This window comes from Suncus etruscus, assembly GCF_024139225.1.
Source record: "Suncus etruscus isolate mSunEtr1 chromosome X unlocalized genomic scaffold, mSunEtr1.pri.cur SUPER_X_unloc_1, whole genome shotgun sequence".
NCBI lineage: Eukaryota > Metazoa > Chordata > Mammalia > Eulipotyphla > Soricidae > Suncus > Suncus etruscus.
The window spans coordinates 909,751-930,792 of NW_026060304.1; the positions used below are offsets into that span (position 1 = coordinate 909,751).

The 21,042-nt window shown below is 43.6% G+C and overlaps 1 protein-coding gene across 1 annotated transcript in view; it reads right to left on the bottom strand.

The window, feature by feature from the left end:
- Positions 1-15,672: 15,672 nt before the first annotated feature.
- LOC126000520 (zinc finger protein 875-like) overlaps positions 15,673-21,042 on the bottom strand; it is a 71,972-nt gene continuing 66,602 nt past the window's right edge. The window contains 1 exon segment of the mRNA XM_049767775.1: positions 15,673-16,697. Coding sequence (XP_049623732.1) covers positions 15,673-16,697 — 1,025 coding nt within the window.

Genomic DNA, 21,042 nt, shown 5'->3' on the forward strand with positions numbered 1-21,042 from the left:
CCTTATGTCCTCACGAGAACCAACTCTCCTAGATCCTCTTTCAATGGACACCCAGAATGAAGGGTCACCAGACATTATGGTAGAAAGCCTGATCTGCCAACATGATATGCAGATTGTATTCTAGAATGTACATGCATGTGTGGCTTTGCAAACATCACACATGGCCCATCTCTGTACTCGGTTCACTGAACACTCTTGGGTTAAATCCCTGGCTACAAAAAAAGAGGGGCTAAAACAGTAACTCGAATTCTGGCTCAAAATGCAAAATACACACTAATCCCTACTGACTCCAGAGACCATTTGCCTGGGATACAAGCAGCAAGAAGGTAAATTGAGGGTCTAGTGAGTGAATCAAACATATGCTTTGGGTTATCAACACTCACAGTTCACTCCAAGCAAATATCCCAGTATATGTAAAAACACCTGAATCCCAGCAACTATGGCTTCCAAAACGATCCTTTGTCCCTGTTCCCCACTTAGAACCACAAACCACAACACTGCAGACAAGGAGCCTTTAGAAATGCAACTCGGTTTACTGAGGAGAATTGTGGCTGTGTGAAGGAGCCTGACTGTGCTGAGTGAAGGACAAAAGAGCTGACCTGCATGTCCTGAGCCTGAGCAATAGTGCCAGGGAGGGCACAGAGGGGGACAACCTGGAGTCAATCTCAGGCACAGGTCAGTGCCCCCTGAAATCCCCAGGAGTGAACTCTCTGTATAGACTCAAGGAAAAGCCTTGAGCACAGCCAAATGGCTCAAAATTCTACAGAAAACAAAACAAGCAGATACATGGAAAGTACCAAGCAACCAAACGAAAACCAAACCAAACATATAGGGAAGTGCAGTACAGAAATAGACCTTGCAATGTTCTCTGAAGTAAAGCATAAAATTCTTCATCAGGATTCTAGAATTACGGATCCCAGGGAGAGACTGTCAGACACACATGCAGAATCCTGAGTGAGTCTGTAAACTTGGGCACAGATATGGTCCTGGCATTGAAGAAGCAGCCTAATACAGAAGATCCTTGTGCTGGAACAAAGAGACTATCTGCTTCATACTCGCTATGGAAGGCACTGTCCAGGCGGAATACACAACAGCCTATATGACCACCTGCCTGGAGGATATGATTTCAGATGGCAGAGCCAGGAGAATTTCCTTTCAGTTGTTGCCATCAAGTAGAAATAAATCAGAGATTTTCTCCAGATAAGGCAGGAATAATGCTTCGTACAGAAATCATGGACTCAATGTCTCCTTCCTCACCAACATGCAGGACCATATTACCAGCTCAACGCTGGAGCCTGGCATCCAAAAGGTTCTTAGACCTGCCAGGGGTGACCCAGAACACTGAGACCTGGGAAGGGTCTGAGTACCCTATGGCATGGCCTTGAATAAAAGCACAAGACACCAAACCAAGGTCAAAGTGGCCTTAAACTGCAGAGACCAGAGTCCCTGCTAGGTCTGCCAGGAGCCACTCCACCCCAGAATCCTTCCAAATATATCTCGGGCATGCAGTCCCTGTGGGGCTGTGCACTCCTGTCCCCCTCCCCTGTCCTTCTTGGAGCCCCCTTACCTGGGGACTGGACATCAGACGCTGAGGGCCCATCTTCTGCAGCCTGGATCCTTCCCGAAGAGCAGCAGCAAGGCCCATGGCACACACTGCTGGAGAACAGACAGCCCTGAGCAACCAGGGAGAGCACAACCCTGTCCAGCTGCTTGCTGCTGGTTCTCCTGGAGCCTAACCGGATCCTGCACATCTGGAGCAGCATGCAGCGTTTGCTTCCTTGGGAGGGAACGTGTGGAGAGCGCCCCAACAGCCTGTTGTCCCCCAATGATCTGAACATACACAGCACATACCAAGGACCATGGTGTGGCCTGTGCGCACTGGGGAGTCGCTGGGACAAACTCTGCTGCTTGTGCTCAGCAGATGTTGGGGGCAGAGGAGGGCAGAGGGGGGCGTTCGCCCGCAGGCAGCTGATCCAAGGTGGAGACCTGGGAGGGACCCACGTGCCCCTGAGCTGTTGGGGTGCCCAGCACCCCTTGCAAAAGGACTGTCCTGCACCCACTCTCTGTCGTCTTCCTCTGCAAGAACCCCCAAAGCCGGGTCCCCAGCCCAGAGCGAGGGAGGAAAGTGCTCCGGGACTCGGGGAGGAAAATGCTCCTCGTCTGGAAACCAGCGCCGAGCCCGGAGCAGTTCTCGCCGTCGCGGGCGGAGGGAGCACTGGGCGCAGAGCACGGCGAAGGCCTTAAGCAGAACCCCAAGATCCCCGGGGAGCGCGGGGCGCCCGAGGAGAGGCGCAGGCCGCAGGGTCCGGGCGCCCGACCCAAGCCCCCCCGCGCTCACCCGGCGAGACCCGCAGCTCGGGGCGTGGAGCGGCCCCTCGACCGACGGCGCAGAGGAATTCGGCCCCCAGACTTCCTGGCAGCCGCGGGGACCCCGAAACCGTCAGTCTGGGGACCGAAGGCGGCGGATGGCGCCGGATTGCCGGCGCTTCCCCCTCGCGGTCTGGCAACAAAGAAGGAAGATGGCGATCTCGTGACGTCACACGACTTCCGGTCGGAGTCTTAAAGGGCCAGGCTTCGACTATTTACCTGCCACTGCCTGGCTGGAAATTGAATTTTTTTTTTTTTTTTTTGGTTTTTGGGCCACACCCTGTGAGGCTCAGGGGTTACTCCTGGCTATGCGCTCAGAAGTTGCTCCTGGCTTCTTGGGGGACCATATGGGACACCGGGGGATCGAACCGCGGTCCGTCCTAGGCTAGCTCAGGCAAGGCAGGCACCTTACCTCCAGCGCCACCGCCCGGCCCCCCGGAAATTGAATTTTTATTTCTGGACTTGACTCAGGCGATTCAACTCTCTGCCTAGGAGGAAACTGACTCAGGGTGGAGCCGGTGACCCCAGGTGTGCCAGCCAGGGGGAAACCCCCACCAAGACTGGAAAAGCATGCCCATATTTGCCACTTCACTTCCCAACTGGGGCTGGAGCTTTGGGACATAGGGAAGGCCAATGCTGAATCTGGGAAAATCCCAGCTTTCTACTGTAGGCCCTGAGGCAGCAGGAGGAATTCCTGTCTGCAGGGCAGGACGAACCCTTGAACTCTGCCATCTGTGGCCCAATAAATAAATAAATATTTGTTGTTGTTGTAGTTTTGTTCTTTTAGGCCACATCCTTGATGCTCAGGGCTCATTCCTGGCTATATGCTCAGCATTCGCTCCAGGCTTGATTGAACTACCCTTTTCCTAGGTTAGTGCGTGCAAGGCAGATGCCCTACCACCTGCACCACCACTAGGACACCAACAAAAATAATTTTTAAAAAATACCTCACTGTAGCATTTTCCTCTGAAACATCAATTAGCTTATTTTTCTTTTTTAATTGTTCTAGATACTCTCAAGGTGTCCCCCAGGCGATATTCATATTGACATTCACTCAACTTATTATTATTATTATTTTTGCATTTCAGAGAAAATGAAATTTAAAACAGTTGGGGCCAGAGAGATGGCATGAAGGGAGAGCATTTGCCTTGAAATCAGGAGGATGGCGGTTTGAATCCAGACATCCCATATGATTCCCCGAGCCTGCCAGGGGCAATTTCTAAATATAGAGACAGGGGTAACCTCTAAGCGCTGCCAGGATTGACCCAAACACTAAAAACCAAAAAAATATTTAAACCGTTTTTTGGGGGCCGGATAAATAGCATGGATGTAGGGTTTTAGCCTTGCATACAGAGGATGGTGATTTGAATCCCGGGATCACATATGCACCCCCCCCCCAGCCTGCCAGGAGCGATTTCTTGAGTGTTGAGCCAGGTGTAGCCCCTAAGCACTGCCGAGTGTGGCCCAAAAACAAACAAACAAAAAACCCAAAACATTTAAAAAAGTTTTTTTCATTAACTTGCCATCAAAGATAAGGTCACTAAAACAGAATTGAAAAAAGTTCCAGTTATTTAAGAATAGATTTAAAGTGAAATGAGCTTACCATTACCCAGGACAATCTTACAAGTTGTGTCTCTGGTACTTCCTATGAGAATAAACTTCTTTTTCTTGGCAATTACAAAATGAGATAGAGAGATCATGTATTTCCAATCCAAGAAAAACTAAGTCTGGGGCCTGAGAGATAGCATGGAGGCAAGGCGTTTACCTTGCATGCAGAAGGACTGCGGTTCGAATCCCGGCATCCCCCATGCCTGCCAGGGCCTCGATTTCTGAGCTTAGAGCCAGGAGTAACCCTTGAGCGCTGCTGAGTGTGACCCAAAAACCAAAACCAAAACCAAACAAAACAAACAAACAAAACCGAAGTTTATGAATACATTATATTTCTAAGCCCAAGGCTCTGCAGGAGGAATCCAGAGGCATCAGAGCACTGTTGTCTCCTCACCCAGCACAGCGGCCTCTCCCTCAGGTTTCTGACACACTCAGGATGTGGGTTTTCACGGTGTCTCTCGCCCAGGTATCTAATGTGGTGTTCTGAGCTTTTAGCTCTCAGCTCAGTTCCATGTGGGCCGTGCTGGGGAACTTGTCCGCAGGAGAGTGGCTCTGCTCAAGAACTCCTCTGTATATCTAGCATCACCACCCGCAGGGGCTGTCCTTCCCCTCCACTGAAGCCCTTGTCCAGGGATCTGCCTCAGCCAGTGCATCCATAACCGGTGAAGGTGTAACTGGATGCCTTCCAGGGGATCTTCATTGATATCCCAGATTTCCACACCTCAGTCCCAGACTGCACCAGCTCCACCTTTGAGTGCACAACTGTGGGCAGAGACAGGAGTGGAGGGACTCCTTGAAAGGCCTACTTCCCTTCTTAGTCCAGCAACTGGGACACTTATCTGTGGCCATTGTCAGCAGAAAGGTTCTCCATGTCCAGTCCATGCTGTGGACTGACCTTTCACGGCCACTTTAGTGAAAGGGCTGTTGTTTGTGGTTGTGGTTGTTGGATATGAACACTTGTCTTTATTTCAATAGATCCCGATTTATATTCATATTGATGAAATATAGGATGGGACCAGAATGCCAGGTCACACCCTAGGGTAGGGCACAATCACAGATCAGGGTAGGATCAGTAACATAATAATCTCATGGAAATGTTTACACAGACGACAAGGAGGACTAAAATTTAAGAATCTGATTCCAGTGCCTACCATTGTCTCAATGCAAGAGAGTAACTCCTGCTGAGAATCTAGGCTGGCAAGACATGCTACTCTCAGAGAACCCTGTGGGAGTCCCAGCTCCCTAGACTTTCTCTGCGCTTTGATATTAGAGGTTTCATGTAGATATTTTGGAATTATTTTGTTTAAATATTTTATCTATTTCTTTTAATTAGTGAAACTTGAATCTTCCCTCTTTTGTTATTTCCAGAAATCCGGAAAACTATTTCTACTATTTACTCAACTTACTTTGTTTTCTTTTTCTTTCTTTCTTTTTTTTTTTTTTTTGGTTTTTTGGGCCACAACTGGCTGTGCTCAGGGGGACCATATGGGACACCGGGATTTGAACCAACCACCTTTGGTCCTGGATCGGCTGCTTCCAAGGCAAACACCGCTGTGCTATCTCTCCAGGTCCTTACTTTGTTTTCTTAAAAAATTTTATTTAAAGAAAATGCATCACATAGTTGTCAGAACTGATTATAATAGATTTGTTCATTATAAGGAAAAGCAAAATTATTAAAAAAAAAAAAGGAAAATAAGGGGCCAAAGAGATATCATGGTGGTAGGGCTTCTGCCTTGCCATGCAGAAGGACAATGGTTCAAAGCCCAGCTTCCCCTACAGTCCCTCAACCCTGACAGAAGTGATTTCTGAGCAGAGAGCCAGGAGTAAGCCCTGAGCATTGCCGGGTGTGATCCAAGAACCAAAAAGAAAAGAAAAATATATAAATAGTAAGTAAAACTAAAAAATAAAATGGAAGAGAAGAAAAAAGAAATAGGAGAAAGCTAATTATCAAGTGTATTTAACTTTATTGTAACTAATAAAGTCATTAATGCAATAGCAGAGGTTTAGTAAGCTATCTTTTTTAAAGAGACAAAATAAATATGGTGTATCGTGGTTGTTATTGTTTGCATAGGCAGAGAAAAAATTGGGGAAAATAGAAAGAAAAACCTTTGGCCTAAAAACAATGAGACTTTCTCCATGAAGTATCCTGGCATCAGACCAAGTTCAGGCTTCAAGCATGTTAAGTTGTCTAACCCCAAAATTTTTCTCTGTGGTCCCAGTAAAAGCTCTTCAAAATCACGGTTGTTGCTGTCAGGTTTCTGTAGTTAATGATCCTGGTTTCTCTACAGATCCTATGTCAAAAGTCCAAGTTAGTGTGATGCAGAGTGTATTCTGATTTCATCTCATAAGTAGGTGGCAATGCAAAGAACCCTGCCCTGAAAGCAGTTTGTTCCTGTTATTGAGTTCTCAAGTTGTCCCGAGTCAATGAACCCACTCTGGAGTAAAGCAATGTCTGGACAACAATAGGATCTTCCCTTGTAGAAGTCCGATTCCTGATGCTGATGCTGGTGTTGTTTCCATAGATGGACTCCAAGGTTCAGGGCTGAATGGTCAATGTCTGATCTTCTGAAACCTAAGCCCAGTCACTATGACCAGTGCACAGGGTGTAAGACCCCAATGCAATATAAAAATTTATGAGTTTCTATCTCTATTCGATAAGAACTTCTTTGCTCACATAAGATTTCCCCAATTGGGTGAATAGTTTCTCCCATTATGTGGGTGGCTTTTGTATCCTAGGCACTATTTCCTTTGAGGCGCAGAAGACTCTCAGCTTAAATGAGTCCCATCTGTTTATCTCTGCTTCCACTTCTTGGAAGAGTGCTTTTTTCTCCTTAAAGATGCCTTTAGTCTGAATGTCATGGAGTGTTTTACCTACATGTTGTTCTATACACCTTATGGTTCAGGCCTGATATCAAGTTCTTTAATCCATTTAAATTTGACCTTTCTGCATGATGTTAGTTGGGAGTCCGATTTCGCTCTTTGGCAAGTGACTAACCAGGTGTGCCAACACCACTTTTTGAAGAAGATTTCCTTGCTCTATTTTTTAATGTGTTTTATCAAAGGTTAGCTGATTGTATGCCTGGGGAACAGTCTCTGAAAATTCAAGTCTATTCCACTGATCTGAGGATGTCTTTCTTCCAAAACTCCCAAGGAACTAAAAATGAATGCCCATTTTCGCTATGTAATTTCCCATCTAGGGCTGGAGCTATAGGATATAGTGCAGGGCATACACATGCTTTACAGGTGACCATTCTGGTTTCAATCTCAGGCATCCGATAGGGTACCTGAGGCAACCAGGAGTAATTATGTCATGCGGATCAGGAGGAAAATTTGAACATTGCCATGTGGGGTCCCTAAATAAAGTTTTATAAAGGTACCCTTATGGTCTATTGCTCTAAAACATCAATGACATTATTTTTCTTCTTTAATTTTTTATGAACTCTCAGTGATCATTCTAGCGATTCCATAATGTGGAACCAACACAATTGCCTGAGTTCAAACGAGTAAATAAATAATTTTGATATATATATATATAAATATAAGCACATGAATACGTACAGGTACACCTTGTTTTACGCAAACCAAAGATCATCCCTGGTTTCTTTGTGTCTGTTCATTGATAACTTGGATTTACCCCAAAACAGAGACTGTCTTACATGTAAACCTGGGTTGGACTGGCTCCAGAGAGCCAGAGCTATCTGTCCTTGCTTTGTACTTACTGTGAACCACCCATGGGTGGTCTCTGTAATCAATAAAATTGTCCGTTCTGGCAGCAACCTAAGTCTTATACAAATTAGAAGATTGCAATTCTACTCAGAGTGAGTAAAATAGACAAAGAAGTATCTCACTCATTTGTGGGATAAAAGGGAAAATAAGGTAGTATGACAAGAATATCTAGAGATAAAAGAAATGAGAATCAGGAGAACCAGTCATCGTTAAGTAGCTTGATATGAATTGTGTAGCAGCGCACGTATGTTATAGAAGGGACCACTCTGACAGTGACAATGAGAACTGAAACTATCACCCTGGAAAAAACTGTGCTAAAATGAAACGAAGTTTTATGAATATTGCACCCTCATTACCGACAGTATAAGCTAGTGTCTCAAACGGAAAATGGAACAGAGAAAGACGTAAATTTATGGCCAGAAGCAAACAGGTGAGAGAGCTAATTCAAAACAGTGCATATCAATGATAAAAATAAGCATTGTTAAGGCATTGTATGACAAATTCAATCGTGGGGGCCTGAGAGATATCATGGAAGAAAAGCACTTGCCTTGCATGCAGAAGGACGGTGGTTTGAATCTTGGCATCCCATATGGTCCCTGAGTCTACTAGGAGCAATTTCTGAGTGTGGAGATAGGAGTAACCCTTAAGTGTTGCCAGGTGTGACACAAAAACCAAAAAAAAAAAAAACCCTCAATGATGAAACATAGTAAATAAACTACCAGTATTTATTCAATAAAATATAATATTAAAAGATAGCTGTTTTTTATTTTTTAAACTGAAACCCAACTACAAACATGTTTATAATCACGGTGCTTAAACAAAGATACTATTACAAGAACAGTAATTAAAATACCATCTTTGCCGGCATATAAGACGACCCCCTAATTTTGCAGTTAAAACATAGGTTTAGGCCTATATTCGCTGCATCCGACAGAACGTTCCTGTGCTGCAACTGTATGTACCACAGTGAGCCAATCACAACAAGCAAAGGTTCAGAGCTTCTACTGTAATAGACTTCCTCTCTGACTTTGGCCCATCTGAGCAGGCTTTTGACAGTGTAGATTCGGGTCCAGAACATTGTCTAATTTGCATGCATCAAAAGCCTGCTTGGATTGGCCGAGTTAGAGAGGCGGTCCGAGCAGCCTTGCAGTGATTGGTGCAGGATTGAGTTGGAAAATCCGTTTTGTGGCAATATCCAAATGATTTTCGTTTAGCGGCATATTGAGACATTTTTCAGGATATACTTGGTGTATAAGAGGACTCCCAATTTTCGGTTGACTTTTTCTATTTCAAAAGTCGTCTTATACACCAGAAAATATGGTATATCCAGTTCATTTTTTACTTTCTTCTCCTTTTTCTTCTTCTTCCTCCTCTTCTACTTTTTTTTTGGGTTTTTTTTTTTTTTTGGGTTTTTGGGCCACACCCAGTAACGCTCAGGGGTTACTCCTGGCTATGTGCTCAGAAGTTGCTCCTGGCTTGGGGGACCATATGGGACACCGGGGGATTGAACTGCGGTCCATCCAAGGCTAGCGCAGGCAAGGCAGGCACCTTACCTTCAGTGTCACCGCCCGGCCCTCTTCTACTTCTTCCTCTTTTTTCTTTCTCCTCCTGTTTATTTCCATCTTCCTCTTTGTCCTTTTTCTCTTTTCCTTCCTCTTTCTCCTCTTCTTTCTCTTCTTCCACTTCTTTTTTTATTTTGGGTCACACCCAGTAATACTCAGGGATTATTCCTGGGTATGCACACAAAAATCGCCCCTGGCTTTCAGGACTGTATGGAATGAGGGGACCAAACCGCGGTCCATCGTAGGCTATCTCAGGCAAGGCAGATGCCTTACCGCTTGAGCCACTGCTCCGGTCCCTTCCTATTTTCTTTTTATTTCTTTCTCTTCTTCTTCCTCCTCTTCCTCTTCTCACATTTCTTCCAAATCTTCCCCTTAATGTTCTTTTCCAGGGTCTCTGGGACTCCAATGATTTCAATGTTGTTTCTGTTGAATTTATCAAAGACTTCTATTTTCATCTGTTCACATTTTTGAGTAGTTTATTAATTGTCTGATCATATGCTTTAAGGTTCTTTTCCAATCACTTCTGCTGTGTGGAGTTGTTCTGCATCTCATCCTCACTCACCGTGTCCTCAGCTGCTGTTACTCCATTGGAGAGGCTTTTCATTGAGGTTTTCATTTCATCGACTGAGTTTTTCAGACGTGTTTTTTCAGTTCTAAGTTATACATTGTAGTTTGTTCAGCTTGATCTACACTTACTTTGAGTTCCTTGAGCATCCTCCATGTTAAAATTCTAAACTCCTTATCCGTGAGGCGAACTAGGTGGTTGGTATTTTCAGGTCATCTTAAGTCATGTGTGGCATTGCCCTGCATTGTTCCTCCACTGCAATACTTGTATAGTGGTTTTACTATGTGCTGAGCTAGGGTTTGTGGGTTAGAAGATGTGTGTGGCCATGATCCTTTGGCTCCACCTTATTGAGTGGGAACCTTACCGGGTTTGAGCCCTGGAGATTGTGTTCGATGGTGCCTTCTTGCTCTTGTGCAGAAAAGCAGACAAAAACATAGCTGTTGATGTATGGTAGTTACATTTTGACTTATTTTTGGATGACCCCACTGAATGAAAATTGAACATGCACATGACCCTGGACATAGCCCCTTGCCATGCTGGATATAAAAGAAAAAAAAGTTGGACCTTGGCAAGGTAGCTTAGGATAGTGACCAAGCAGAGTCCAGAGATAATAGCATCGAAGAGATGCTACCTGCTTTCTATCTATTCCTTTCTCTTTCTTCTTTGGACTTAAGCTCTCTATGGACAACTCTGGCTCGTGAATTCCACCCACACTCTGAAGTCTGCCGGTGGCAGGCCTCAGACACCAGGAGAAATAGAAAGTACACTTGGATTTCATTTTTCCTCTCCTTCTAGGTTTCAGTGGGTTATTGCTAAATGTTGGCATCCGGGGTGGGCAGAAGGCCCAACCTGGCAGCTGAGCCACCAGGACTCCAGCTGAAATTGTAACAGTGGTCCTGGCAGGTTTGAGCCTCTCGTCCTATGGCCCTGCAGCCCTGGAACTTTGCAATAAGGTATATAAAACTTAAATAAATGAGGGGTTGGATGGGGCTGGAATTATAGCACAGAGAGTAGGAAATTTGCTTTGCACATGCTGACCATTTTGGATACCCAGCAATGCATAGCAATACATAGCTGGGTAGCTAAAGCATTCAGAGCTCATACACTGCTTTCTCCAACATAAAAGCTTTGCCCTAGAGTCTTTCATTTATGAATGCCTTTTGAATAACCACCTTGGGTTAATTAAGCATTGTACAAGTACTTTCATCCTTTAACCCTATCTGGAATCCCCCACCAGTGGGGAGAGTCCGAATTAAAATATCAAATAGAGAGGTTAGTGAGCATTCAATCCATGAGTCTGGAAGCGCTCCAAACACTAAGTTTTTCCTCACTTATATCTATACTGTTTGTTATGCATTTCAGTTTCGTTTGGGGGCCACACCAAGGGGTGCTCCAGATTTACTCAGTAGATAACTCTGCTAAAGGGTTATCTGATAGCAGCATGTCCTTTTAGCCTAGTTTCTAGGTGGGAGTTTCTCTCTTTGCACAGAGACAATGGTAGGCTATGGTCTCACTTTCTTAAGCTTTTAGTCCTCCTCTTGAGAATGAATCCAGATTAGTCCTGTTGCATCTACAATCAATGGGCCAGAGTTTCAATGATGAATTTTTGCATTTTATGAATATTCATTTAAGTTGATTCTATTGACTTAAATAAGTAACAAGAGTTCTGAGGGTAACAGATCTTTGAACCCTGATGGGCAGATCTGAACTTGTATTTTCTATTTTCAATAGATATCTGCATGGTACCCAGAATTGATTTCCAATGTTTTGTTCTCATACACATTCTACATAAAAATAAGTCATGACAATCTCTATAAGATATATGGCATTTCTAGAAAAATCCAAAGGAGCAAATAATTGACATAATTAATTCAAATTGTAAACACATAGACTGAAAAATACATCAAATCAAATGTTTCATATCAATGAACAGAGCAGTACAGGAATCTATGGCCTTCAGAAGGATCTCTGTAAAATCGAGTGTGTTATTCTAGATTCTCAGTCAAGGAACCTTCCATACACTGCATCCAAGGATAGAGCATGGTCTCATGCTCTCTCAAACAATCAGCCACAAACATTTCAGAGGAAATCTGCATAATTCAGTATTCTCACTGAATAACATACAAATAAATTAAAGTCTACTAAATTCAATAGATGTTTATTTCTAAGGACATTACGAATTTTTCAAATGCTTTGCATAGTTACTGTGAGTAACTGTGAGGGCTGCAAGTTACCGCCCTCATGATTGACTGTCGGGCATGGGGAATCCTCTTTCTGTTCTCTCTGGGCACAAGTAAGACTTCCTGTTCCTGGACTGAGAAAGGAACTAGGTCCACTCAGAGAAATCCTGTAATCCTGTATCTGTGCACAGGTGTGAACTCACAAGTGCATTCTAGTGCATTCTGGGGACGAGATTGGATCCTGGAATATGAGTGAAGTTTTTCAAGGTGTCTGGATACAGCTTCCCGAGTTTATGGATGTACTGGTTTTAGCAGATTTGTGGACAAAAGTTTGAGTAGATGGGAGCTATAAAACCTGATAGTTAGGGGGCCAGAGAGATAGCATGGAGGAAAGGCGTTTGTCTTGCATGCAGAAAGAAAGTGCTTCGAAGCCCGGCATCCCACATGGTCCCCCAAGCCTTTCAGGAGCGATTTCTGAGCAGAGAGCCAGGAGTAACCCCTCAGCGCTGCCGGGTGTAACCCCCCAAAAAAAACACCCCCCCCAAAAAAACAAAAAAAAACCCTAATAATCATGTAGAATTTTGTAGAATAGCTTGCCGTTTTCAGGCTACAGTTACTGTGGTTTTCAACAAGGTTGCCAGGAAGATCAGTCCATAGTAGGCAGCTTTGCACAAATAGTGGGGATTGTTAGTAGGACAGAAGAGACCACAATGACAATGATTGCTAGAAATGATCCCTCTAAACAATAATTGGGTGCTGAAAGGAGATAAAGTCATAGACAGGATATACATTCAGTAACAATAATATTGTATAACAGTGTTTAAAATGAGTAAGAGACAGAAAAGGAGTAAATATATCTTTCCCAGTGGTAGGCAGGGGGTAGGATGGAAATGAAACTGCCTTCCTGGGGCACCTATGCCATTCACATGTAGTAGCTGCAGCTTCTCAGTGCTAAGAGCAGGAGATGGGAAGGGAAGGGGTATTGGAAAAAATTCTTCCCTTCAGAGCCACCAGTACCCACAGAGACCTCTGAAACTATTGTTCCAAGCACTGATGGGTGCTGACTGGTGATTACTGCTCAAGGACTGACTACAGAGAAAGAAAGAAATAGATAAATTGTTGTGATGTCAAACAGCTTCTGGCAGGAGTTTAAAGAGCCAGGTTCCAGCTATTTATCAGCCATCACCTGGCCTGGAAGTTTTCATCTATTCCTATGCAAAACTGAAGAACCAATTTCAAACAAACATAAACATACCCATCTTTGGATCTTACTTAGAGCTCAGGCTGCAGCCTGATCTGCGTGAAAGCCAGGGGAAATGTACCCAACGAACTGAAAGAAAATAACCATAATTATAAAAGCTCAGGAGATCATGAGCAATGTTCATCCCTCCATGCTATTTTCAATTTTTTTTGTCTAGCAACTGGACATCCTGGACTGAGGAAAAGCTTCCAGGACACTGCACCTTCTCATCGTGGAATCCTAGAATTTGGGGTCTTGAGCGCCCCTGCTGCCCAGTCCTGTACTGCAGGCAGTATCCTGCCTGGGATCCTAAGCAATATCCTCCTCACAATTCTGTTAGGTCAGAAATGCTGCCACCCTGGGGGAGCTGTGAACCTTGGCACCTGACCTCAGAATACATCTTGTTTATATAACAAGATTTAAACCTTTACATCCAATCAGTACATTAACATTAACAAAAATATTGGTATAAGCTCACCCCTTAGTAAACATGCACAAGAATTTCTAACAGATTCATGATGCAACCTCTAATTCAACTCCTAATTCTACTCCTTCCCTTCGACTACTTCGAAACATCAATTACTATTCTAACTTCCATTGTACCCTGTAACTATTGTATATTCCCTTTTTAATTCTATATACCACAATTGCTGAAATCTTATGCGTTTGACCTTCTTTGTGTTGCATTTACTGAACATGACACTTCCAAATTCATTTAGATTGCAATGAAATGAAGGATATCTTTTCTTCTCTCCCTGTACTATTGGGTCATACGTATATGCTAAACTTTTTGATTCATGTACTTTTGTTGAGCATTTGGGTAGCTCAGACTCCAAATATGACAAAAAGCAATAACAGGTGCTCATGCATAGTTTTCAATTTTGATTGACACACTTTAATTCACAACATTGTAATGAAGTTTCCTATGTCCATATTCTACAATCATACACCACACTGTTTCAGTTTGCACCTCCGTCATACAAGGATCTCAAAATACACTCCCAATCTTCTAAGTCAATTCTACAGAACCAATTCAATCCACTCTCCCTCTATCCCAGGTATGCTGAGTTCTGTGATGTTAATATAGAGTTCAATTCATATTTAGGCAGTTTCCAAGAACAGAATACCATGCTCTATTCCTTAGTTGAGAATTGTCTAGATTGTTTCAGTTGGTTCTGAAATAGGCATCATTGTTAGAATGAGAAAGCATTATATATGAAGTGCCTCTCTACATTTGCTTCTGCTTTTTTGAGACTAGAAAAAATTGGCTTTCACACTATTGAATAATTTTCTATATTAACCCTGCATATATTTTTAAAAACTGTTTATTGATGGGTTATTTGGATTTTGTCCACACCCAGTGGCACTCAGGGGACACTCCTAATTTATGCACTCAGAAATGGCCCCCAGCAGGCTGGAGGACCAAATGCGATTCCACAATTCCAACGAGGTCACTCCCTGTGAGCCGTATGCAAGGCAAATGCCCCACAGCTGTGCTATCTCTCTGGCCCCCCTGTGTATTCATCAAAGAGTCTGAACAGGACTTTATGAATCTGTTTAAATCTCTTCCATGCCACTCACCACTCAGTTAACAAGCAACCCTATTCTGTTGTTAGCTCAAATGCTGAATTCTGACTCATTGATATCTCAAATTTGAGATTTTGTGCTACACGAAGGATGTATGAGTGGTTATCTATATGAAATATGTATCAACTCATGTGGAAGCCTCATGTCCCAAATATAGAGCATTGGAGACTCAGGTTTAGAAGCAAACGGTGATGCAGGCAAAAAGGGACACATGGTGATGGGGACAATACATGAAGAGAAACTCCCACATTCAAGAATTCTGCTTCAAAGGAGCAGAAATCTAAGTTTTAGAGAATTCCAGCAGTTATCCCAAAGCAAAACACAACCAAATACACCAGATTAAAGGTCTTACTGATCAGATTTAATGTTTCCTTTCATGATTCATCTCATATGAGACTTCTCTGCCTGAGCCTAGGAATCAATTCATTAGTAAAATAACCTAAGTGATACCAAATAGATACCTTTTCAGGGACATAGCCTTTGTTTAGAATTGTATGATAGTATACGTCTATAGCATACTGCATTCAGTGGGGAGGAAATACAAGAGATGCGAACTATACAAAGTTTATTAGTGCACAGGGAAAATATGGAGTCAGCTGTTTGAACTTTTCCATGGCCAATTTCTCAGGCACATTAATGCAGTCTGTGTTGCTTACATTTGCTTTTTCAGATGAAGTTATTTCATTACTCACATTTGCTTTAAACAGGGATTCCTTGCTGTGTCTTCTGGAGTCTGAGACTTGACCTCAGAGTGAAGCTTCGCCCAGTCTCTGCAAACATAGGGCTACTCTCCAGTGTGGTGAGACTTGAACTATCCCTCCCTGCATATACGTGACTTTAGTGTGTCCTCTTGTGTTTTATGAGACTTGAACTATGCCTGAATCCTTGTCCACACTCACAGCAAACATGGGGCTTCTCTCCAGTGTGTACCCTCTGGTGTGTGATGAGATGTGACCTCCTACTGAAGCCTTGCCAACACACCCTGCAAACATGAGGCCACTCTCCACTGTGTATTTTCTTGTGTGTTGATAGATATGACCTCTGACTGAAGCCTTGCCCACATTCCCTGCAAACATGAGGCTTCTCTCCAGTGTGTGTTCTCTCGTGGTTAATGAGATGTGACCTCTGACGGAAGCCTCTTCCACACTGCCTGCAAACATGGGGCTTTTCTCCAGTGTGTACCCTCTTGTGTGTTATGAGAGATGACTTCAGACTGAAGCCTCGCCCACACTCCCTGCAAAAATGGGGCTTCTCTCCTGTGTGTACCCTCTGGTGTCTGATAAGTCCAGAACTGTAATGGAAGCCTCGCCCACATTCCTTGCAAACATGGGGCTTCTCTCCACTGTGTGTCTTCTCATGTCTGAGGACATGTGACCTCAACCTGAAGGCTTGCCCACACTCCCTACAAACATGGGGCTTTTCCCCTGTGTGTGTCTTTGCATGTGTGATGAGATTTGCTATACAACCGAAGGCTCGCCCACACTCCCTGCAAACATAGGGCTTGTCTCCAGTGTGTGTCCTCCCATGTCTGATGAGATGTGACCTCTGACTGAAAGCTCGCCCACACTCCCTGCAAACATGGGGCTTCTCCCCAGTGTGTATCCTCTTGTGTGTTATGAGATTTGACTTGAGACTGAAACCTTTCCCACACTCCTTACATACATGGGGCTTCTCTCCTGAGTGTGTCTTTTGGTGTCTGATGAGATTTGTCCTCTGACTAAAGCCTCGCCCACACTGCCTGCAAACATGGGGCTTCTCTCCTGAGTGTATTCTTTGGTGTGTGATGAGATGTGCCTTCTGACTGAAACCTCGCATACACTCCCCGCAAACATGGGGTTTCTCACATCTGTGCGCCCTCTGGTCTATCCCATATAATCCATCAGTAAAGCATTGCCCAAGCTTTACATTCCTCTCTCTAAAAATTCTTTGCATTCCTAATCCTTGAACTACTCTACCTGTGTACTTTGGATTTTTTTTATGCCCTGTGTTAGTTTTTTCATTTGAAGACTCAAGTTCAATAGAACTACCTGTTTGACTGTAAGATAGTCTAGAAAAGACTGAAGAAATTCTTTTATGCCTTATCTTGCTAGCCAAAGCTATGTAGCTTTCTTTGTACTTTTGACTTCAGGTATGTCAAGCCTTGGCTTGTCATGACATGGACTAGAACGTTTTTGAGATTGGTTCTGATCAAGTGGATACGAATTCTTTGTTTGAGCTTGATTTCTTATAGATATTCCTGAGAGGAGGATCTGAGAGGGATGACTTTCTTTCATATGATGATTGAGGAAGTTCTGATTGGAGAAAACAAGCGAGTAGAAGGGACATGGGTAGATTTCTGGATTTGATTCTGCGGAAAGAGCAAGATTTTGGTCAGAGTAGAGCTGAAAAGGCTGTCTGGACCATAGTTCTATCTCCTGCTAAACTCTTTCTCCTAGATTTCCTCATTTTGTTGATAAAGCAAAATAATACTTCATGCTTTTAAATAATGTAATTTTTTGGTTAGAATTTGGAGCTACACCCAGAAGTACTCACAACGTACTCCTTGCTCTGATCCTGGATGACTCTATGGAATACTGTACTATACCTCTGTTCTCTAGTCTGTTTTCTCATACTACTTGCATGTTCTAAATGCTGAACATTCAGAATATACGTATCCAGAATCATTTGCTTTTGTTTTCGTGCCATACTTCACAGAACTCACGGTTACCCTATCTATGAACTTATCAAATATTCTTGACTGGCACTGGAAGACCATATAGGGTGCCAAAGATTGAACCTGAGTTGGCAAATGAAACACAAACATCCTACTCCCCATACTACTGTTATGACATTTATCATGGAAATTTTTAACATGTCTTATGTTAAATTTCCATACAGGGAATCCTGAAATTGTGTTACTGTGAGTTTTTATTTCTAAAGATATTTTATACAGAGATGTAGGGACATTTAATTTCATAAGCTCACATAGTGACACCCGATGATGAATAATGTATTAACTTGGCAAGGAAGCACTTAGTTTGGATTTAAACTACCAAAGGTAAAATAGTACTATGCTTAGAGTTACTTGCCAACAAATATAAATTTGAGTCTTGCCATTTAAAAAGGCAAATTTAGAGCCTAGAGGCATACTCTGTGGTTTATGGTATATGCACAACCGGTGGACAAAACCAATTCATCTTTGGCACCATATATTATCACCCAAGCACAACGAGAAATTATTCAAGGTACCCCTGAATATAAGTAGGGAAAGTTCAGAAGTCAGAGAGAGAGCATGGAGGTAGGGTATTTTTCTTGAATGCAGAAGGACAGTGGTTCAAATCCTGGCATTCCATAGGATCCCCTGAGCCTGCCAGGAGCGATGTGTAAGCATAGAGCCAGGAGTAACCCCTGAGTGCTGCCAGCTGTGACCAAAAAAATCAAAAACCAAAATAAAGGGGGGACTGTCTGATCTCTTTCTCCAATATTTCTAAAGCAGGGGTCTCAAACTCAATTTACCTGAGTGCCGCAGGAGGCAAAGTCGGGGTGATTCTTGAGTGCAAAATCAATAGTAATCCTTGAACATTGGGGTGTGTGACTCAAACAACTATAACAAAACAAGACAAAAAAGATTCCTCTAGGGCAGGGCCACAAAATGTTGTCCGGAAGGCCGTTTGTGGCCCGTGGGTCGCAAGTTTGAGACCCCTGTAAAGAGATAGACCCAATAAGGACAGACAAAAACCACATCATCCCCATGTTCATCGCATCAATATTTACACTAGCCAGAGTTGGGAAATAAAACAGATGTCGGACAATATATGAGTGGCTGAAGAAACTGTTCAACTACACATTGGAATATTATGCAGTTGTAAGGAAAATTTGCTTATAAATGGATGTAGATGGAGATTATTATGCTCAAAGAGTCAGAGAGACATTAAAATGTCCCACTCATCTATGGAATATAAAAAAGTAAAAGATGGAGCCCGGAGAGACAGCACAGCCGCGTTTGCCATGCAAGCAGACAATCCAGGACCAAAGGTGGTTGGTTTGAATCCTGGTGTCACACATGGTTCCCCGTGCCTGCCAGGAGCTATTTCTGAGCAGACAGCCAGGAGTAACCCCGAGCAACTCCAGGTGTGGCCCAAAAACCAAAAAAAAAAGTAAAAGATGGAATGTTAATAATTTTCAGCACCAATAGAGATGAGGGCCAGAAGTAGCAGCCCATGATATGAAGCTTACCACTAAGAACAGTGAGTATATACTTAGAGCACTCACTACACTGATGATTAGGATAACATGAAAGGGGCAGAGAAAAGCAGAAACTATGTCACAGACAAGTGGGTGGAGTAATGACGGACATTTGTGATGAGAAAGTTGATTGGTGAGGGTGATGTATAGTCTATGACTACAACAAAAGTGTAAACATTTCTGTATCCATGGTCCTTAACGAAATTATTCAAAAAATGAATGAGTCTAATGAAGCCTGGTTTAAAGTGCCGATGTTGGTTGAATGAATACATGTTGTTTTCCGCTGATGTGAAAAGGCAAGACAGGTTGGCAGCATCAGTGTGAGAACACGAAAAATTCACCGTTAGCTTTGCGCTGGGTTCACACATCAGTGATTTAAAGTTGAGGCAAAATAATACTTCTGTGTGGGCTAGAGAAAAACAAAGCAGGGAGAGTGTTTGCCTTGCAAGTGGCTGACTTGAGTTCAATTCCTGACACCTTATAATGTCGCTTAGCCCCCCATGTGTGATTCCTAAAGCGCAAGACAGGGAGAACCCCCAAGTTATATCACAGGGTGAACCCCAAAAAAGGAGAGGATTAAATATTTCCTTGGGATTTTCAAAAATCCCATATAATACGAGAAAAAAGGCCAAGTAAAGGAAAAGACCTGAGAGGACTGAGACGGGCACTCCAACAAGAAGCTGTGCAGCTATGTTGAGAGCAGACAGGAAATGAAGGCTCTGAATCTGAAGAGAGACTTAGGGACAGAAAGACAAAGGCATGACAGCAAATCTCCAGATAATTCTAGAACTTTAGCACCAGGACAGTGAAAGGGAAGAGCAGCAGTCCTGCACCAATATCCTGAAAGCTTGATGCACCAAGCCCAATGCCCCATCTCACATAGACGCATGATGCTCCACATTTCATTCTATGGCCTGAGCCAAGGGCTCTTTCCAAACTCACCTGCAAACACACCCTTCGGCAGGCTTCCAAATGCTCCTCCTTCCAACCAGGAGATCAGAGCAGGTTTCACCCTGCAATGCCCTGCCCAGAAGGACAATTCTTGGATTAGAGACAAGGAGAGGGGACAGAAGCTAATGTACAAGTCTGGGTCCCTAATGGAAACAGACAAATAACAGAACAGATGAAGAACAGAATCTCTGCTCTCACTATGCACTTTGCTTATTGCACAGATGAGAGCAGGCTGAAATGAAGAGTCAAACTGAGGGGCCGCGTCATTCAGAGAGGGATGGGGGGGGCAATAAGACAGTGCTGGTCGAACTACATTTGATCTAGGTACTCCCCAGTTGAGTTCCTCTGAGTGACCCTTGAGTGACTGAGCTTCCTGAGACCCTCAGGGACTGAACACAGAGTAAAGAGCCAAGTACCAGCAAAGTCCAAACATGGACTTTAACAATCAAGTGGCTGGACGGGACAGCGAAAACACAGCTGTAGGGCATTTGTCTTGCACATGGCCTAACTGGGAAAGACCTAGGTGTGATTTCCAACATTACATATGTTCAACCGAGCCCTCAAGGAGCAATTTCTGAGCACATAGCCAGGAGTAACCCCTGAGCGCCAGTGGGTGAGACCCAAAACCAAAAAACCCGAATAAAAAGAGGATATAATGATATTATGGTAGTTATGGCAAAATCCATGTTCAGGGTAGATAATGAATTGATAACCAGAACTATACAGCATTCATCAAGCCTTGTATGAATTGATTCCTGGGAACTGATGTAAACATAATCCTTAGGATTAGAAACAAACAGGAAGGGGCCGGGCGGTGGCGCTAGAGGTAAGATGCCTGCCTTGCCTGCGCTAGCCTAGGACGGACCGCGGTTCGATCCCCTGGTGTCCCATATGGTCCCCCAAGCCAGGAGCAACTTCTGACCACATAGCCAGGAGTAAACCCTGAGCGTCACCGGGTGTGGCCCAAAACCAAAAAAAAAAAAAAAGAAACAAACAGGAAAAGTGAAACAGTCCCTGGCGAGGGAGGCAAAA